The 22019-nt window shown below is 42.2% G+C and overlaps 1 protein-coding gene across 2 annotated transcripts in view; it reads right to left on the bottom strand.

Moving 5' to 3' along the window:
• LOC121549142 (protein sel-1 homolog 1) overlaps positions 1-22019 on the bottom strand; it is a 41901-nt gene that overhangs the window by 18231 nt on the left and 1651 nt on the right. For both annotated transcript variants that reach the window (XM_041861016.2, XM_041861015.2), the window contains exons 3-5: positions 15913-16117; positions 3018-3185; positions 2568-2673 (exon numbers count right to left, since the gene is read on the bottom strand). In XM_041861016.2, the coding sequence (XP_041716950.1) occupies positions 2568-2673; positions 3018-3185; positions 15913-16117 (479 nt within the window). The remainder of the gene's footprint in view (positions 1-2567; positions 2674-3017; positions 3186-15912; positions 16118-22019) is intronic.

Genomic DNA, 22019 nt, shown 5'->3' on the forward strand with positions numbered 1-22019 from the left:
TCTGATTTCTGCAATGTTACGAAGATGGAAAAAAGCTGTCCTTGAAATATTCTTGATATGTTTGTCAAAAGAGATCAGGGTCCAGAGTAACAGTTTTTTTTTGAGACGACTGTACAACCATCAAGATTAATTGTCAGATCCAACAGAAGATCTCTTTGTTTCTTGGGACCTAGAACTAGCATCTCTGTTTTGTCCGGGTTTTAAAGTAAAAAAAATGTCCTGCCATCCACTTCCTTATGTCTGAAACACATGCTTCCAGGGCAGGCAATTTTGGGGCTTCACCATGTTTTATTGAAATGTAGAGCTGTGTGTCGTCCGCATAGCAATGAAAGTTAACATTGTGTTTCCGAATGACATCACCAAGAGGTAAAATATCTAGTGAAAACAATAGTGGTCCTAAAACGGAACCTTGAGGAACACCGAAACGTACAATTGATTTGTCAGAGGACAAACCATCCACAGAGACTAACTGATATCTTTCTGACAGATAAGATCTAAACCAGGCAAGAACTTGTCCTTGCCTGGTTTAGATCTTATCTGTCAGAAAGATATCAAGATATAGGAGCCCAAGGACAGATGCAGAGCCTTGGTCTGACGCCATTAAAAAGTCATTTACCACCTTCACGAGTGCAGTCTCAGTGATTTGATGGGGTCTAAAAACAGACTGAAGCATTTCGTATACATTGTTTTGTCTTCAGGAAGGCAGTGTGTTGCTGCACAACAGCTTTTTCTAAAGATGTTGAGAGGAATGGGAGATTAGATATAAGCCGATAGTTTTTTACATTTTCTGGGTCAAGGTTTGGCTTTTTCAAGAGAGGCTTTATTACTGCCACTTTTAGTGAGTCAATAAATATTCAACCCCTTTGCTCAGGGATTACACCAGGCCAACTGTGATTTTAAAACAGTTACAGAGTTTAATAGTTGTGGTATGAGAAAACTGAGGATATATGAACAACATTGTAGTTACTCCACAATACTAACCTAATGTGGTCCTCTGTAGCTCAGCTGGTAGAGCACGGCGCTTGTAACGCCAAGGTAGTGGGTTCGATCCCCGGGACCACCCATACACAAAAAAAAATGTATGCACGCATGACTGTAAGTCGCTTTGGATAAAAGCGTCTGCTAAATGGCATATTATTATTATTATTAAATGACAGAGTGAAAAGAAGAAAACCTGTACAGAATTTTACTTTTTTTTTTTACATGCATCCTATTTGCCACAAGGCACTTAAAAACGGAATATAGCTAGAAACACAGGCTAAATCCTAGAAGAAAACCTGGTTCAGTCTGCTTTCCAACAAACACTGAGAGACTAATTCACCTTTCAGCGGAGAATAACCTAAAACACAAGGCCAAATATACACTGGAGTTGCTTACCAAGAAGACATTGAATGTTCCTGAGTGGCCTAGTTACAGTTTTGACATAAATCGGCTTCAAAATATATGGCAAGACTTGAAAATGGCTGTCTAGCAATGATCATCAATCAACGGGACAGAGCTTAAAGAATTTACAAATGAATAATGGGCAAATATTGTACAATCCAGGTGTGCAAAGCTCTTAGAGACTTACCCAAAAAGAGACAGCTGTAATCGCCCCCAAAGGTGCTTCTACAAAGTATTGACTCAGGGGTGTAAATACCCCTGAGTACAGGTTCTTCTTTTCACTCTGTCATTTAGGTTAGTATTGTGGAGTAACTACAATGTTGTTCATCCATCCTCAGTTCTCATACCACAACTATTAAACTTTGTAACTGTTTTAAAATCACCGTTGGCCTGGTGTAATCCCTGTGTGCAATCTATGAATACTTTCGGAAGGCACTGTACACACAAACAATGCACACACACACACATTCCCATACAAATATAAATTCTTATTTACTAAAAGCACAAAATGGCCATCCTTTCATCTCAGCATGTGCTAACCCATGATGTGGCTATACAAATGGTAGACTATATTTACATTGACATTTTAGTCATTTAGCAGACGCTCTTATCCAGAGCGACTTACAGGAGCAATTAGGGTTAAGTGCCTTGCTCAAGGGCACATCGACAGATTTTTCACCTAGTTGGCTCAGGGATTAGAACCAGCGACCTTTCGGTTACTGGCACAATGCTCTTAAAACACTAAGCTACCTGCCGCCTATATGAGGCTCAGATGGATATAGGAGGAGTTAAAGTCAAATCCCACATGCCTCCGTGCCTTAAACCAGGGTTTCCCAAAATCAGCCCAGACTTTCCCTAGTAACCTAAAGACTGTCTGTCTGCATATTTAAAAAGTTTGTTTGGTGTTGATCGCTTAAGCGGTTTAAGCGCTAGAGCAAATAATTTTAAGACTGTAGGATTTCTAGAGTGTTCTTGCTGTCAACAAGCACACTAATAATAAGATTGTTGGATTTCTAAAACGTTCTTGCTCTCAGCAAGCACACTAATAATAATAATAATATGAGTAAGTGGGATGTCTAGAATGTTCTTGCTTTCAGCAGGCACACTTATGAACACTAAAGGAGAATGTGAGAGATTAGTGTGTAGGTGAGACAAGGAGGAGGAGGGGAGGAAAGAGAGCTCACTCTTTCTTCTGGCTCTTCCGGTTGGTTCCGTTAATCATGCGGAGGGCTGTCTGGTACTCCTTTTCGGCCTCCTCCGCTAGATGCCTTTGCTCAGCCTGCTCCTCCGCTACAACACAACACAACTTTATTCATTCACTGTTTGTTTCAGCCTCGTAAGTGGTGTGTGTGTCCCTCTCTAAGGGGGAGGGACAGAAAATAGAATTTCATTTTGACCACAACAATCAAACACTGATTCACTCACAAAGAAAAAAATGTGCTGTCATCTAAGGTTCACTCAAATGATTGGTCAGTCTAGGACAATTCTGAATTTGGTCCTCACTGAGCTTACAAGTTTTGCAGTAGCTCACAAATTCAACCAATAGATTCACTCACTGAATACATTCCATTTAAGATAACAGTAACTAACTCACTTGAGTTTCCTCAAGGTCTGAAACGGCCATGCCGACTTACTCTCACAGAAGCCCCATCTCTTGTCCCTGTCGTAGTCGTAGGTGGCGGCGCACCACAGCCGTTCGTCCCCCCGTCCATCGGTGGTACAGTCCGAGTACTCCTTCCCCAGGAAGAGAAAGGGGAACAGACAGGGCTCCCCATTGGCTGTGCCCCCATTCACCACAGGAACTGCATCAACCAAAAATCACAAATGGTAGGGGGAGTGGAGTTCGTATGTTCAAGCAAAAACACAGACAGGCTTGTAACTGCACGTGCATGTTGTACATGGCTGGTCAAACGCTGAACTATTCATTGAGACAATGCTGAAACGTCAATCCATGGGCAAGCCTGTACCACATTTTCATTTGTGCCGAAATCAAAATGAAAGAAAGCGTAATCTTCCAAATTCAGCAGGTTATGGTGTGAAATAGGCTTTTAGAAGTGCGGTCTTTATTTGATTACTTATCGGTAATCCCGTCTTTGGTGTGCTTATCAATGCACAAGTACCTTTTTCCCCACTCCTATCACTCCTATCTGTGGAACATATTGTAGCATTGTGGCCATAAACAATCCATAGACCAGGTGAATCCAGGTAAAAGCTATGATATTTCAGTCTGGAGTGACCGCTTGGTAAATGTTGACGCGTGAGCAGTTACGGTACTAATTTAGCAAAATAGAAGTAATCTGAACACAAGTATGACACGTGTGTGTATAGGGAGTAATTTGTGTCTTGGTCTTCAACATATCACTTATTTCAGCATACAGATTATGAATTTGGACATTTAAAACCGGTGTTTTGACACTCGGCTATAAATTGGGAAGATGGCACTGCAGTGGATAGCTGCCGTTTTACGGGCTCATGACAAATTCTGCTATTTTGTGGGGGGGTTTTACGCTGATCGTAACTTTTTTTTTTTTTTTCATATTATTTCCGTCATCATTTCCTATGACCAAAAACAGCTTCAGGACATCAGAACAGTGATCACTTACGTCGATTTGGATGAAGATTATTACTTCAACGAGTTCGCAGCTGTGGGATGTACTGCTCCTTGCGGACCAGGCCCTAATCCCCGGGACTCGAAAGAGGAAGAGACGGCGCAAAAGAGGCAAACGAGCGGGCTCCCTGACGAGACTACGTTGGCGAGTAAATAAACCGCCTCTACCCTCCGTTATATTGGCGAACGTACAATCACTAGAGAACAAACTGGACGAGCTCCGTTTTAAGACTATCCCATCAACAGGACGTGTAGAACTGTAATATCCGGTTTCTCTGAGTCGTGGCTGAAAAGGGACATGGATAACATGCATCTAGCTGGTTTTTCTATTCATCGTCAAGACCAAATGGCAGCTTCGGGCAAGGGGTGAGGTATGTGTCTCTGTTAACAGCTGGTGCGTGATCTCTAATGTTTAGGAAGTCTCAATGTTTTACTCGCCTGAGTTAGAATACCTCATGATAAGCTGCAGACCATACCATTTACCAAGAGAGTTTATCTATATTTTTCGTAGCTGTCTATTCATCACCACAAACTGAAATCTGGCACTAAGACCCCACTTAATGAGCTGTATAGGGCCATAAGCAAACAAGAAAATGCACATCTAGAAGCGGCGCACCTTGTGGCCGTTAATTTTAATGCAGGGAACTGAAATCAGTCTTACCACATTTTTTACCATCATGTCACCGTGTACAACTACAGACAAAAAAACAACAACTCTAGATCACCTTTACGCCACACAAAGAAACGCATACAAAACTCTCCCTCGCCCTGCATTTGGCAAATCTGACCATAACCATATGGTCAGATTTGCAAATGGAGGGTTGTGGCGGTCATGAAATTGTGTCAGCCGGTTATTGTCATGTAAAAGTTTGCAGGTCTCACGGTAATTGATCGTCAATTAACAAACACATTTAGCATTTCCAGACCTCCATGCATAAGAGCCACATACAAGCTGCTGATAAGAGCCTTTGAAATATCTACATAAAAAAATATGTATAATAAATCACCTGAATATACACCGTCACAATAAATCCATTATTTATTTTAGGCAGGTCTATAGAAACTTTATGATATGAAGAAAATGTATTTCAGAAGAACAGAAAATGAGTAAGCTTACTGTATGTTATCTGGCTATGCGCCATGCAGAAAAGATATGCGTCTAAGTCCCATGCCATTATTTTATATTTTATAGTAAGAAGAATTAATTGAACTTATGATATTTTTCCCAATCCAGAGAGAGTGAATTCCATCTAGACACCGTTGCCCTAGAGCACACAAAAAACTATACATACCTCGGCCTAAACATCAGCGCCACAGGTAACTTCCACAAAGCTGTGAACGATCTGAGAGACAAGGCAAGAAGGGCCTTCTATGCCATCAAAAGGAACATAAAATTTGACATACCAATTAGGATCTGGCTAAAAATACTTGAATCAGTTATAGAACCCATTGCCCTTTATGGTTCTGAGGTCTGGGGTCCGCTCACCAACCAAGAATTCACAAAATGGGACAAACACCAAATTGAGACTCTGCATGCAGAATTCTGCAAAAACATCCTCCGTGTACAACGTAAAACACCAAATAATGCATGCAGAGCAGAATTAGGCCAATACCCGCTAATTATCAAAATCCAGAAAAGAGCCGTTAAATTCTATAACCACTTAAAAGGAAGCGATTCCCAAACCTTCCATAACAAAGCCATCACCTACAGAGAGATGAACTTGGAGAAGAGTCCCCTAAGTAAGCTTGTCCTGGGGCTCTGTTCACAAACACAAACAGACCCCACACAGCCCCAGGACAACAACAACAACAACACAACTAGACCCAACCAAATCATGAGAAAACAAAAAGAGAATTACTTGACACATTGGAAAGAACAAACAAAAAAACAGAGCAAACTAGAATGCTATTTGGCCCTAAACAGAGAGTACACAGTGGCAGAATACTTGACCACTGTGACTGACCCAAACTTAAGGAAAGCTTTGACTATGTACAGACTCAGTGAGCATAGCCTTGCTATTGAGAAAGGCCGCCGTAGGCAGACCTGGCTCTCAAGAGAAGACAGGCTATGTGCACACTGCCCACAAAATGAGGTGGAAACTGAGCTGCACTTCCTAACCTCCTGCCAAATGTATGACCATATTAGAGACACATATTTCCCTCAGATTACAGCGATCCACAAAGAATTCGAAAACAAACCCAATTTTGATAAACTCCCTTATCTACTGGGTGAAAAACCACAGTGTGCCATCACAGCTGCAATATTTGTGACCTGTTGCCACAAGAAAAGGGCAACCAGTGAAGAACAAACACCATTGTAAATACAACCCATTTTTATGTTTATTTATTTTCCCATTTGTACTTTAACTATTTGCACATTGTTACAACACTGTATATATACATAATATGACATTTGAAATGTCTTTATTCTTTTGAAACTTCTGAGTGTAATGTTTACTGTTAATATTTATTGTTTATTTCACTTTTGTTTACTATCTACTTCACTTGCTTTGGCAATGTTAACACACGTTTCCCATGCCAATAAAGCCCTTAAATTGAATTGAATTGAGTGTGCATATGAAGTGGCTATGCTGAGTGTAAACGTGATCATTTGAAACAGGTCCTATAAACTAGATTGAGTTGTTTAGCAATTTTAGTTGTGAATGATGCAAACCTTAGAATGTCTTAGAAATCAAAACATATAGTGCATTCGGAAAGTATTCAGACATCTTGACTTTTTCCAAATAAAATTACATTACAGCCTTATTCTAAAATTGATTAAATTATTCCCCCCCTCTCAAACTACACACAACACCCCATAATGACAAAACGAAAACAGGTTTTTAGAAATGTTTGCACATTTATTACAAATAAAAACAGAAATAACTAATTAACATATTTTTTTTAATCAATGCATCAACCAATGTTTGAGGCGCATGCAGCCTCTCGCTGTGCGCTACAGGTGATATTCCACCCAAACTCTGTATGCCATGGGCTATCCAACCCTGTCCCTGCAGCTGTTTGGAACGTCGATAGTAACGTTTTCACAACAAAACTAATTTAATTAAACTATTGGCAGCCTCTCTCTGTGCGCTCGAGAAAGTAATGAAGGCGAGAGAGGAGGAAATAGAAATGCATGGTGATGAGATTTTCTGTAGCTGAAAGGTAGGCCTTGTGTCTGCCTATTCATTATCAAATTATATATAAATGCCCTATTACTAGGCTATTTAAAATCAAATTCACTATAATTGTAGGCAAACTGTAAGCAGCCATGCACAATCAATGAACCAACAGCATCGCCTAGACCTATACGTTCTCTCCCAGCCTCATGGATAGACATTTTGGAGTATAGCATAAGGTAACCAGTCCATCCAGTATGCATAATAATACAATCCACACTCAAAGGCGATTACTAGAATTTGTTTAATTTTGAAGTATAGGCTTGACCAATTATATACCAAAGACATCTTAAAATTAGTTTTGTTTTCTGTTCTTGTGCCATGTGTAATATGCAGTAATCTATGTATTGTATAACTGTATACATACAATTGAAGTCGGAAGTTAACATACACTCAAAGGCAGGGGCACAAATTATTTTGCTTGTCCATTCCCAGGGCGCCATCTGTTGGAGAGACGCATCGCTGTGGCGCTCCACCAACGTTCCGTAAAAAAAATGTAGCAGATATCGCCAGGGTAAAACATGAGCCATTCACAATAATTAAAACAAAATGTCAAGAAAACTGTATGCTATTACACCACTTTATCATTACCGCACGTCAGAGGCATGACAAATGAGCGAATGGACTTGAAAACGGATGGTATAGCCTACAGTCCAATGCGATGTGGTTCGACGAGAACAGTGACATTTTGCCACGGCGGAGACGTGGCGACATGACAATAGCCAAATTTGTCATTTCACTTTTTGGTGTTTACGTGTAACAGATGTCTCTTTCCATTCACCACTGTTTGGAGTCTGGAAATATGTTGCAATTGGATGAATGTGCATGGTTAGCCTATGAAGGAGCTCTTTGAAGTGATTGTTTAACAATCAGATGAAAACATTTTGACTGGTTGTGTTTATGCCACAATAAAAGGTCATGCATTTTAAAAGTTAAATGACAAATCTTTACAACTAGTCCCACAGAGATCCTATTGAATTAATAGGGACTGTATATGTCACTCTATGATTAGGCCCATAAGAAATGTTGGTGCACGCGCTTGGTCCCGTACCGGGAAGAAATTAATTAGACTTTCACCCCTGGATATAGCATATGGTAGAAAAAGTATGTGGCCTTTTCTGTAGCCTACAGGCTGGAGATAAAATGTATGACAATGTAATGAGACGGACACGTTTTACATCATGCAGGTTTCTCAGATCAAATAGCCTAACCTAAATGGCACCCAATGAAATAAAAAAATACGCTGACATACCCTAAAAACAAGACAGATCAAAGTAAAATGGACAATATGAAATGGACAAATCAGGCTACTCACAACTGCTGTCCAGAAGTTTCACCCTGTGGGCAAAATTTTCATGATCAGTGGTTTCAAGTTTGTATCTGTCAATTTTTGATGAGCTGATCACAGCGAAAAAGAAAATACTTCTGATTTCCCGCTGTGTAAACACATTGCAAATAGGCTCAGGATAACTCCTGAGCCTATTATAGCCAAATTGATTAGTCACAGGAATCAGGACTAATAAAGCCAATTCAATGGGCTGTTTTACAAACAGTGGGCCTACCACATGGATGGGCATTGATAAAATTCCTTTGCAGACCAACACAGTAGGCTACACTCTAGTAAGCACGGGCAGACGTCTTCTGGACGTCTTTTTTTGGTTCTGTTCGTACCTGGCGTCTTTTTGGGGTGTTTTACAAACGGTAGGCCTACGACATACAGTTGAAGTCGGAAGTTTACATACACTTAGGTTGGAGTCATTCAAACTCGTTTTTCAACCACTCCACAAATGTCTTGTTAACAAACTATAGTTTTGGCAAGTCGGTTAGGACATCTACTTTGTGCATGACACAAGTAATATTTCCAACAAGTGTTTACAGACAGATTATTTAACTTATAATTCACTGTATCACAATTCCAGTGGGTCAGAAGTTTACATACACTAAGGTGACTGTGCATTTAAACAGCTTGGAAAATTAATGGCTTTAGAAGCTTCTGATAGGCTAATTGACATCATTTGAGTCAATTGGAGGTGTACCTGTGGATGTATTTCAAGGCCTACCTTCAAACTAAGTGTCTCTTTGCTTGACATCATGGGAAAATCAAAAGAAATCAGCCAAGACCTCAGAAAACAAAACTGTAGACATCCACAAGTCGTACAACCATGGGAGCAATTTCAAAATGCCTGAAGTTACCACGTTCATCTGTACAAACAATAGTCCGCAAGTATAAACACCATGGGACCACGCAGCCGTCATACCGCTTAGGAAGGAGATGCGTTCTGTTTCCTAGAGATGAACGTACTTTGGTGCGAAAAGTGCAAATCAATCCCAGAACAGCAGCAAAGGACCTTGTGAAGATGCTGGAGGAAACAGGTACAAAAGTATCGGAGTCGCCTCTTCACTGTTGACGTTGAGACTGGTGTTTTGCGGGTACTATTTAACGAAGCTCCCAGTTCCTTGAATGAGTAGGTGTGTCCAACCTTTTGACTGGTACTGTGTGTGTGTGTGTATATATATATATATATATATATATATATATACAGTGGGGAAAAAAAGTATTTAGTCAGCCACCAATTGTGCAAGTTCTCCCACTTAAAAAGATGAGAGGCCTGTAATTTTCATCATAGGTACACGTCAACTATGACAGACAAATTGAGAAAAAAATATCCAGAAAATCACATTGTAGGATTTTTTATGAATTTATTTGCAAATGATGGTGGAAAATAAGTATTTGGTCACCTACAAACAAGCAAGATTTCTGGCTCTCACAGACCTGTAACTTCTTCTTTAAGAGGCTCCTCTGTCCTCCACTCGTTACCTGTATTAATGGCACCTGTTTGAACTTGTTATCAGTATAAAAGACACCTGTCCACACCTCAAACAGTCACACTCCAAACTCCACTATGGCCAAGACCAAAGAGCTGTCAAAGGACACCAGAAACAAAATTGTAGACCTGCACCAGGCTGGGAAGACTGAATCTGCAATAGGTAAGCAGCTTGGTTTGAAGAAATCAACTGTGGGAGCAATTATTAGGAAATGGAAGACATACAAGACCACTGATAATCTCCCTCGATCTGGGGCTCCACGCAAGATCTCACCCCGTGGGGTCAAAATGATCACAAGAACGGTGAGCAAAAATGCCAGAACCACACGGGGGACCTAGTGAATGACCTGCAGAGAGCTGGGACCAAAGTAACAAAGCCTACCATCAGTAACACACTACGCCACCAGGGACTCAAATCCTGCAGTGCCAGATGTGTCCCCCTGCTTAAGCCAGTACATGTCCAGGCCCGTCTGAAGTTTGCTAGAGTGCATTTGGATGATCCAGAAGAGGATTGGGAGAATGTCATATGGTCAGATGAAAACAAAATAGAACTTTTTGGTAAAAACTCAACTCGTCGTGTTTGGAGGACAAAGAATGCCGAGTTGCATCCAAAGAACACCATACCTACTGTGAAGCATGGGGGTGGAAACATCATGCTTTGGGGCTGTTTTTCTGCAAAGGGACCAGGATGACTGATCAGTGTAAAGGAAAGAATGAATGGGGCCATGTATCGTGAGATTTTGAGTGAAAACCTCCTTCCATCAGCAAGGGCATTGAAAATGAAACGTGGCTGGGTCTTTCAGCATGACAATGATCCCAAACACACCGCCCGGGCAACGAAGGAGTGGCTTTGTAAGAAGCATTTCAAGGTCCTGGAGTGGCCTAGCCAGTCTCCAGATCTCAACCCCATAGAAAATCTTTGGAGGGAGTTGAAAGTCTGTGTTGCCCAGCGACAGCCCCAAAACATCACTACTCTAGAGGAGATCTGCATGGAGGAATGGGCCAAAATACCAGCAACAGTGTGTGAAAACCTTGTGAAGACTTACAGAAAACGTTTGACCTGTGTCATTGCCAACAAAGGGTATATAACAAAGTATTGAAAACTTTTGTTATTGACCAAATACTTATTTTCCACCATAATTTGCAAATAAATTCATAAAAAATCCCACAATGTGATTCTCTGGAGAAAAAAAAATCTCATTTTGTCTGTCAGAGTTGACGTGTACCTATGATGAAAATTACAGGCCTCTCTCATCTTTTTAAGTGGGAGAACTTGCACAATTGGTGGCTGACTAAATACTTTTTTCCCCACTGTATATGCATAAGCTCTAATATGAAGATGTGTTTTGAATTAATCATCACCTTAGAAAGCGCTGTTCATTTCGTTGTGTTAGGCTTTGAAACAATATCCACAACAACCATGTTTTCCGCCGACTCTGACGCTTGTTGGATGTGGCAGGGCATACAAACTGTCATGGATTACAAAGGGAAACCCAGCCGCGAGCTGCCCAATGACGCTAGCCTACCAGACGAGCTAAATTCCTATGATCACTTCGAGGCAAGCAACCCTGAACCATGCATGACAGCAACTAGCCGATGTTAGTAAGACCTTAAAACAGGTTAACATTCACAAGGCCGCAGGGCCAGACAGATTACCAGGACGCATACTCAGAGCATGTGCTGACCAGCTGGTAAGTGTCTTCACTGAAATGTTCAACCTTTCCATGACCCAGACTGTAATACCCTTCAAGGAGACCACCATAGTCCTTGTGCCCAAGAATGCCAAGGTAACCTCTCTAAATGACTATCGCCCCGTAGCACTCACATCTGTAGCCATGAAATGCTTTGAAATGCTGGTCATGGCTCACATCAACACCATCATCCCAGACACCCTGGAAACATTCCAATTCGCAGATCCACAGATGACACAATCTCTATTGCACTCCACACTGCCCTCTCCCACCTGGACAAGAGGAAAACCTACGTGAGAATGTTTTTCATTGACTACAGCTCAGCAATCAACATCATAGTGCCCTCCAAGCTTATCACTAAGCTCAGGACCCTGGGACCGAAAACCTCTCTGCAACTGGATCCTGGACTTCCTGATGGGCTGCCCTCAGGTGGTGAGGGTAGGCAACAACACATCCCCCACGCGGCCCCTCATGGGTGCATGCTTAGTCCCCTCCTGTACATTCTGTTCACCCACGACTGCATGGCCACGCACGACTCCAACAACATCATTAGGTTTGCTGACGACACAACGGTGGTTGGCCTGATCACCGACGACAATGAGACAGCCAATAGGGAGGTGGTCAGTGACCTGGCAGTGTGGTGCCAGGACAACAACCTCTCCTTCAACGTCAGCAAGACAAAGGAGCTGATCGTGGACTACAGGAAATGGATGGCCGAGCACGCCCCCATCCACATAGATGGGTCTGTAGCGGAGCGGTTCGAGAGCTTCAAGTTCCTCGGTGACCACATCACTAAGGAATTATCATGGTCCCCACACAACAACACAGTCGTGAAGGCACGACAACAACTCTTCTCTCTCAGGAGGCTGAAAAGATTTGGCCTGCACCCTCAGATCCTGAAAAAGTTATACAGCTGCACCATTGAGAGCATCTTGACTGGCTGCATTACCGCTTGGTACGGCAACTGCTTGGCATCCGACCACAAGACGCTACAGAGGGTAGTATGTACAGCACAGTACATCACTGGAGCCGAGCTCCCTGCAATCCAGGACCTCTATACCAGGCGGTGTCAGAGGAAAGCCCTACCGAAGTCATAGACTATTCTCTCTGCTACCGCACGGCAAGCAGTACCGATTCAGCAAGTCTGGAACCAGCAGGACCCTGAACAGCTTCTACTCCCAAGCCATAAGACTGCTAAATAGTTAACCAATAACTACCCAAAATACCTGTATTGACCCTTTTTGCAATAACACTTTTAAAAATGTATTTTACCTTTATTTAACTAGGCAAGTCAGTTAAGAACAAATTCTTATTTAAAATGACGGCCTACACCGGCCAAACCCGGACGACGCTGGGCCAATTGTGCGCCGCCCTATGGGACTCCCAATCACGGCCGGTTGTGATACAGCCTGGAATCGAACCAGGGGGTCTGTAGTGACGCCTCAAGCACTGAGATGCAGTGCCTTAGACCGCTGCGCCACTCGGGAGCCCTTTTGACTCAAACACACTACATTCGCCCACACACGCGCATGCATACTGACGCCAAACACAGTCACCATATACGCTGCTGCTACAACTGTTTATTATCTATCCTGTTGCTTAGTCACTTTGTCCCTACCTATAGTATATGTACATATCTACCTCATACCCCTGCAAATCAACTCAGTGCTGGTACCCCGTGTATATAGCCAAGTTATCGTTACTCATTGTGTATTTATTCCTCATGTTATCTTTCAATAATTTCAGTTTTTTTCTCTACATTGTTGGGAAGGGCCCATAAGTAAGCATTTCACTGTTAGTCTACCCCAGAGTTTCTGTTAAATAGCAATTGCTGACTTTTCGCCGATAAAACAAATGAAAAGCTGATAAATAAAACTGTTGTCGGCTAAAATGACCGTGAGAAAAAAAAGATCCATTGCAAAATAATGCATTTTATTCATTGATAGAAATACCAGTCGATGGAAATACATTTGACCATCATCGTTATCGGTCTAAAGGTTAATTTGCATAATTGAGTGAAATTAAATTGGCCTGTGTGTTTCATTAGTCATCATCTATCTTATTTATCCACCCCACAACAACACAACTACCACATGCGCACAGCATACAGAGCCAATTTTGAGCAGGATTTATCCTACAGCTCCTCAGGCATGTCTTTCCTCGCTTCAAAGTAGCCTATAGGCAGAATCTGACCATGGAAACATGGAGGCAATTATTTTATGACTTTATAGGCGCCACATGAGTTTCAAGTTTGGGGAAGCTTACAATTTATTCTACCATTTCTACAGTTCTGCGTGCCAGTTATGATTTTTATATGCACATTTGTGTGGAACAGTTTCATTTCAATAATAACGTTTTAGTTTCTCAAAATCATTGTCATGCGGTTAATCATAAAAATCTGACATAAAATTAAAGTTAAAAGTCAACTAATGTGAGATCACCAGCCTCTGCCATATGGACACATTGATACACCGTGATCCATTGGCGGCTAAAGAAATAAGCGCATGGAACTCATTGCCTATAGGCCAATGCAGCAGTAGGCCTATAACTTTCATTGCTCTTTCACACCGAGGATTGGTGATTATCGAGGACGAGATTGTTTCTCCAAATAGCTTACTGTGAGGAACTATAGTTTTAATATATTATCATTCACAATGGATGTTAAAAAAACACTTTCTTACATTTCGCAGAGCAGGCCAGGTACTTCTACGTGTGCTCAGGTGCGCGCGCTCCCTCAACATTCTCAGGACAGAGAAACCAGACACATGCTCATTGCTCACATGGAACACTCCAAACAAAAGACAAATGACAAAAATGGACATATCTCGTAAATGATGGTTATGAAATAAACCAAAACCTGTTTACCACAAGTGTAGCAGGTTGTGAACTCTACAAACAATGTTTCCACTCCGAGAATGAGAACGGTAGATGACTAATGAATAAATCCATTAACAGAAATTAATGCAACCAAACGATGAGGATTAACGGTACTGATTAAAGAAAAAAACAAAAAGGGCAAACCATTCACACAATGAAACAATTAATGAGCAAGATTTGGCGGGAGAAAGCTGAGCCATTCTGGAGAGACATGCCTATATCTTCGCGACACACCCCTCCCCTTGTTCTTGTCTCAACATTTAAAATTATACTCAAGACACATTATCTTTACACATATTTTAGATGCTTTTCATTGACAGCCGCAACTCAAATCAGCTCGGCCTATTGCCACACGCACCGCCCAAACTGCGGGGTTCCCAAATACGCATAGGCCTACGAGCTTGTGATTTGAAACAATCCACAGCAATTTTTTTAAAGAAGCTAATGATCCTCGATTCCTCTGTGGCTAAGTCATGCTTTCTGGTGAAGTATTTATGATTTTTTTTATTTCTGTATAATTTATGCAAATGTATTTCCATTTACTTCCCTATTGGACCCACCAATGTGCCATTTCTCTCTTGTTCTATTGGTTTTCATATCAACTTTCTTTTGTTTTCCAGAAGCCAAAGGCACAATCCTAGTCATATTAGCAACCCATCCTAGTTGTTGCATAGTTGTGGCAAGTTTCTAACAGATATATTTATCTCTGTCACATATGGGACTGCTATCAGGTGCACTGCTTAGAATGGTGTTTTCCCATGAATTGCATTTTGGCAAATGTTAGAAAATTAAGTTTTATTGGCTGCTTCATTAGATGAGTTAAGATGCATTACCATAATCTAAAATGTGATTTCTGTCATTTTGAGCACCGTGGGTGGATGCCCTAATGTGTTATGCACCCAACATATATGGGTCCGGTAAATTTCTCAAACATCTTCCCGGTCACGTTGTCCAGCGCCATATTTTCCTAATGGAAACTCTGGTCTACACCTGTTGTTTACGAAGTATGTGACAAAATTGGATTTGAAATAAAAAATACATGACAACAGGAAGCAACAACAGTATCATTTGCAACTTATTTTTTAGGAATATAAATGTTACTTTGAACATTCTTTTTTAACAGGTCCTCTGTAGTGGGTTCGATCCCCGGGACCACCCATACACAAAAAAAATGTATGCACGCATGACTGTAAGTCGCTTTGGATAAAAGCGTCTGCTAAATGGCATATTATTATTATATTATACTTAAAAATCAGGTAAAAACTCCAGAATGAGCCCCAAAACATGATTTCTTGATTTTGATGATATTAGTGTAATCGTGAAAATTAGTTTGTCCTGGCTGTCCTTACCCTCTTTGGGCCTTTGCTCAACAGGAGGAGGTTGGGTGGGCAAGTCCTCCTTCTCTTCCCCCTCCAGCCCATCCTCCTGGACCCCACCGTCGGGTCTTCTCTCCCTCTCGCGCTGCGGTGCCTCCCTGGGGGAAGTCACCATTCCTGCTACAATCCTGGAGCCTACTGGGACCTCTTCCTCCTCAGAGTTTGGGTCATGGTAAGACTAGAGGGGGGAAACAAGCAATATGAGAGGGTGGAGGGGAAACAAAGACATTCTAAGTCATGTCATGTTACATTATGAAATATAACTTCACTTATTATTATATTGTCATTAGATTGATGGTTAGTGGATGAAAGTAACACCAAGGCTACATAAATTCGCTTTGGTCAGTTCTTTGCTTAACAACCATACCATGAGACATCAATGTCTTCATCACTGGAAAAGATAAGAATGGTTGAAATTGATATAAATCTAAAAGCTTATCAACAGGGTTGTCAAACTATTATATATATTTTTTTTTTAATACAAATTGTCATTTTTAACCATCAACTCAGATTATTTTCATATTCACAGATGTTGCAATTTACATCTGAGGTTTTCGTGTTGTGCCCGGCATCAGTTGATACACATGCTCTTGAATACAGGGTGGGTGTCATGTTTTGGCTGATAAATGTACTAAAAGATGGTTGGAGGTCCAGACTTCAGAGAATGGTGACGAATGGGAATATCTGTTGTTTAAAATTATACTGTCAATCCTCCATAGGAAACCTACAGTTGAAGTCGGAAGTTTACATACACCTTAACCAAATACATTTAAACTCAGTTTTATACAATTCCTGACATTTAATCCTAGAAAAAATGTCCTATCTTAGATCAGTTAGGATCACCACTTTATGTTAAGAATGTGAAATGTCAGAATAATAGTAGAGATAATTATTAATTTCAGCTTTTATTTCTTTCATCACATTCCCAGTGGGTCAGAAGTTTACATACACTCAATTAGTATTTGGTAGCATTGCCTTTAAATTGTTTAACTTGGGTCAAACGTTTCAGGTAGCCTTCCACAAGCTTCCCACAATAAGTTGGATGAATTTTGGCCCATTCCTCCTGACAGAGCTGGTGTAACTGAGTCAGGTTTGTAGGCCTCCTTGCTCGCACACGCTTTTTCAGTTCTGCCCACACATTTTCTATAGGGTTGACATCAGGGCTTTGTGATGGCCACTCCAATACCTTGACTGTTGTCCTTAAGCCATTTTGCCACAACTTTGGAAGTATGCTTGGAGTCATTGTCCATTTGGAAGACCCATTTGTGACCAAGCTTTAACTTCCTGACTGATGTCTTGAGATGTTGCTTCAATATATCCACATTTTCCTTCCTCATGATGCCATCTATTTTGTGAAGTGCAACAGTCCCTCCCGCAGCAAAGCACCCCCACAGCATGATGCTGCCACCCCCGTGCTTCCCGGTTGGGTTGGTGTTCTTCGGCTTGCAAGCAACCCCCTTTTTCCTATTTTTGTTTCATCAGACCAGAGGACATTTCTCCAAAATGTACGATTGTCTCCATGTGCAGTTGCAAACCGTAGTCTGGCTTTTTTATGGCGGTTTTGGAGCAGTGGCTTCTTCCTTGCTGAGCGGCCTTTCAGGTTATGTCAATATAGGACTCGTTTTACTGTGGATATAGATACTTTTGTACCCGTTTCCTCCAGCATCTTCACAAGGTCCTTTGCTGGGATTGATTTGCACTTTTCGCACCAAAGTAAGTTAATCTCTAGGAGACAGAACGCATCTCCTTCCTGAGCGGTATGATGGCTGCGTGGTACCATGGTGTTTATACTTGCGTACTATTGTTTGTACAGATGAACGTGGTACCTTCAGGCGTTTTCAAATGGCTCCCAAGGATGAACCAGACTTGTGGAGGTCTTCAATTATTTTTCTGAGGTCTTGGCTGATTTCTTTTGATTTTCCCCATGATGTCAAGCAAAGAGGCACTGAGTTTTAAGGTAGGCCTTGAAATAAATCCACAGGTACACCTCCAATTGACTCAAATGATGTCAATCAGAAGCTTCTAAAGCCATGACATAATTTTCTGAAAATGTCCAAGCTGTTTAAAAGGCACAGTCAACTTAGTGAATGTAAACTTCTGACCCACTGGAATTGTGATACAGTGAATTATAAGTTAAATAATCTGTCTGTAAACAATCGTTGGAAAAACTACTTGTGTCATGCACAAAGTAGATATCCTAACCGATTTTCCAAAACTATAGTTTGTTAACAAGAAATTTGTGGAGTGGTTGAAAAACAAGTTTTAATGACTCCAACCTAAGTGTATGTAAACTTCCGATTTCAACTGTATTTAAATCATAGAAATATAGATAACAGAATAGACATGACCATTTAAATTGACATTCAACGGTGGGTGGAACGTTGGCCATCTTTGTGGTAGTAATTAGAAGTTATACCTGATACATTGCAATGGTCTGAAGGGATAGGTCCATTCTATTTCTATGATTGAAATGACACCCACCCTGTATTCAAGAGCATGTTGTCTCAACCGATGGCAGGCACAACACGAAAAATGTATATGATGTAAAATAGGGTCTAAGCTACAACATATGCAAATATGTTTTTAGATAGATAGATTTTTTTTTTTATTATGAAAGTTTGACAATCCTGTTTGTAAGCCTTTAAATGACATCAAACTCAACCGTTTATATTTTCCAATGATGAAGACATGGATGTCTCATGGTAGGGTAGGGTATGCAAAATGGGTCATTCAAGTCCATGTTTTGGCAAAAAAGTCCCTTTCCGACCATTTCTTCCATGGGCAAAACAAGTTGTTTAAAACAAAAGGCATGCTGTCAAAAAGTGATTGAATTCAAATGGATTTACCCCTTTGACTGGGCTGAGCGGGAGCTGACCTCCCGTAGGGGTGGGACCACCAAGAGACAAGAGATGGCTGATTGGGATGTAGGTTTTGCGCATAGCCTGAATGTAGCAGTTCTCATTGCTGCTCCGTAGGCAAGCACCATGGTCTTGTAATGGATGTGAGCGTCGACTGGAAGCCAGTGGAGTGTACGGAAGAGCGACATGAGGGGTGACATGAGAGAACTTAGGAAGGTTGAACACCAGATGGGCTGCGACGTTCTGGATAAGTTACAGGGATTTGATGGAACAAGCGGGAAGCCCAGCCAACAGTGTTGCAGTAGTCCAGACGGGATATGACGAGTGCCTGGAATAGGACATGCGCCGCTTCCTGTGTGAGGAAAGGTCGTATTCTACGGATGTTATAGAGCATGAACCTACAGGAGCGAGTCACTGCTTTGATGTTTGCAGAGAACGACAGGGTGTTGTCCAGGGTCCCATCAAGGTTCTTTGCACTCTGGGAAGGGGACACCGCGATGGAGAGGTCTTGGAGCGGGCAGGCCTTCCCGGGAGGAAGAGCAGCTACGTCTTGTCGAGGTTAAGCTTGAGGTGGTGAGAGAAGAGGAGAGGGCCTAAAACCAGATACTCACCACACCACCTGGTAGGAGCAACCCGCCAGGTAGGATGCAGTCCAAGAGTGTGCAGAGCCTGAGATGCCCAGCCCTGAGAGGGTGGAGAGGAGGATCTGATGGTTCACAGTGTCAAATATAGTGGAGAGATCTAGGAGGATGAGAACAGAAGAGAGAAATTCAGCTTTGGCAGAGCGGAGAGCCTCCGTGACACAGAGGAGAGCAGTCCCAGTTGAGTGACCCGTCTTGAAGCCTGACTGGTTAGGGTCAAGAAGATCATTCTGAGAGTGATAACAAGAGAGTTGGTCAGAGACAGCACCCTCAAGTGTTTTGGAAAGAAAAGAAAGATGGGATACCGGTCTGAAGTTTTTGATATCGGAGGGGTCAAATGTTGGTTTCTTGAAGAGGGAAGTGACTCTGGCCATCTTGAAGTCAGAGGGAACGCAGCCAGCGGTCAGGGATGAGTTGAGGGAAGTGAGAAGGTCTCCAGAGATAGTCTGGAGAAGGGAAGAGGGGATGGGGTTGAGTGGGCCGGTTCTCGGGCGGCTGGACATCAAGTCGCAGGATTTCATCTGGAGAGAGAGGGGAGAAAGAGGTCAAGGCGTAGGGTAGTTCTGTGTGAGTGGGACCAGTGGCTTCAGTAGGCTGAGTGAATGAGGAGCGGATGTCGTCAACCTTTCATTTTAAATTGACAAAGTCGTCTGCAGAGAGGGAGGAGGTGAAGGATTAAAGAGGGAGTAGAACGTGGAAAAGAGTTTCCCAGGGTCGGAGGCGGTCTAAGGCACTGCATCACAGTGCTAGAGGCATCACTACAGACCTGGGTTCGATCCAAGGCTGTGTCACAACCGGCCGTGACCGGGAGTCCTATCGGGCGGCACACAATTGGCTCATTGCGCTCTAGCGACTCCATGTGGCGGGCCGGGCACCTGCAGGCTGACTTCCGGGTTAAGCAGGCGGGTGTTAAGGAGCACGGTTTGGCGAGTCATGTTTCGGAGGACGCATGACTCGACCTTTGCCTCTCCCGAGCCTGTTGGGGAGTTGCAGCGATGAGACAAGATAGGGCGGCAGGTAGCTTAGTGGGTAAGAGCGTTGTGCCAGTAACCGAAAGGTCGCTGGTTCTAATCCCCGAGCCGACTAGGTGAAAAATCTGTCGATGTGCCCTTGAGCAAGGCACTTAACCCTAATTGCTCCTGTAAGTCGCTCTGGATAAGAGCGTCTGCTAAATGACCAAAAATAAAATAAATAAAAATAAATCATTATTGAAATTGGGAGAAAAAGGGGGTAAAAGCAAAATACAAAAGAAAAAAGAAAGTGGCTTTAGCAGCGGATACAGAAGAGAAGGTAGAGAGGAGGGTGGAAGGATGATAGGGCCTTGGAAGTTTAGTTTTCCTCCATTTTTGCTCAGCTGCCCGCAGCTCTGTTCTGTGAGCACGCAGTGAGTCACTCAGCCAAAGAGCAGGAGGGAAGGGTCGAGCTGGCCGGGACGAAAGGGGACAGTGGGAGTCAAAGGAGGTGGGAAGGGAGGAGAGTAGGGTTGAAGATGCAGAGTCGGGAGGGAGAAGGATTTAGTGGAAGGAAGAGATGATAGGATAGAAGAGAGAGTAGTGGGAGAGAGAGAGCGAAGATTGCGACTGCATAATAAATCTTTCAAGTCTGTCAATATATGACAGTGCATTCGGAAAGTAATCAGACCCCTTGACCTTTTCCACACTTAGTGACGATACAGCCTTATTCTAAAATTGATTGAATAAAAAAAATCCTCATCAATTTACACACAGTAACCCATAATGACAAAGCGAGACTGCTTTGTACCAGTGTACATCGTTGTCAATTTAATAATGTTAACATACTGTTTTACCCCCTTTATATGTATATACTGTATTCTAGCCATATTCTAGTCCTGTATTCTAGCGCATTCATCAAGTATTCAGACCCCTTGACTTTTTCCACATTTTGTTACGTTACAGCCTTATTCTAAAATTGATTGAATAAAAAATGTTCCTCATCAATCTACACCCCATAATGACAAAGCAAACAGGTTAAACATTTTTGCAAATTTATAAAAAATTCAAAACAGAAATACCTTCCTTACATAAGTATTCAGACCCTTTGCTATGAGACTCGAAATTGAACTCAGGTACATCCTGTTTCCATAGAAAATTCTTTAAAATGTGTCTACAACTTTATTGGAGTCCACAGGTGGTAAATTCAATTGATTGGACATGATTTGGAAAGGCACACACCTGTCTATATAAGGTCCCACAGTTGACAGTGCATGTCAGAGCAAAATCCAAGCCATGAGGTCGAAGGAATTGTCCGTAGAGCTCCGAGAAAGGATTGTGTCGAGGCACAGATCTGGGGAAGGGTACCCAAAAATGTCTGCAGCATTTAAGGTCCCCAAGAACACAGTGGCCTCCATCATTCTTAAATAGAAGAAGTTTGGAACCACCAAGACTCTTCCTAGAGCTGATCGCCAGGCCAAACTGAGCAATCGGGGGAGAAGGGCCTTGGTCAGGAAGGTGACCAAGAACCCCGATGGTCACTGACAGAGCTCCAGAGTTCCTCTGTAGAGATGGGAGAACCTTCCAGAAGGACAACCATCTCTGCAGCACTCCACCAATCAGACCTTTAT

This window comes from Coregonus clupeaformis, chromosome 33, assembly GCF_020615455.1.
Source record: "Coregonus clupeaformis isolate EN_2021a chromosome 33, ASM2061545v1, whole genome shotgun sequence".
NCBI lineage: Eukaryota > Metazoa > Chordata > Actinopteri > Salmoniformes > Salmonidae > Coregonus > Coregonus clupeaformis.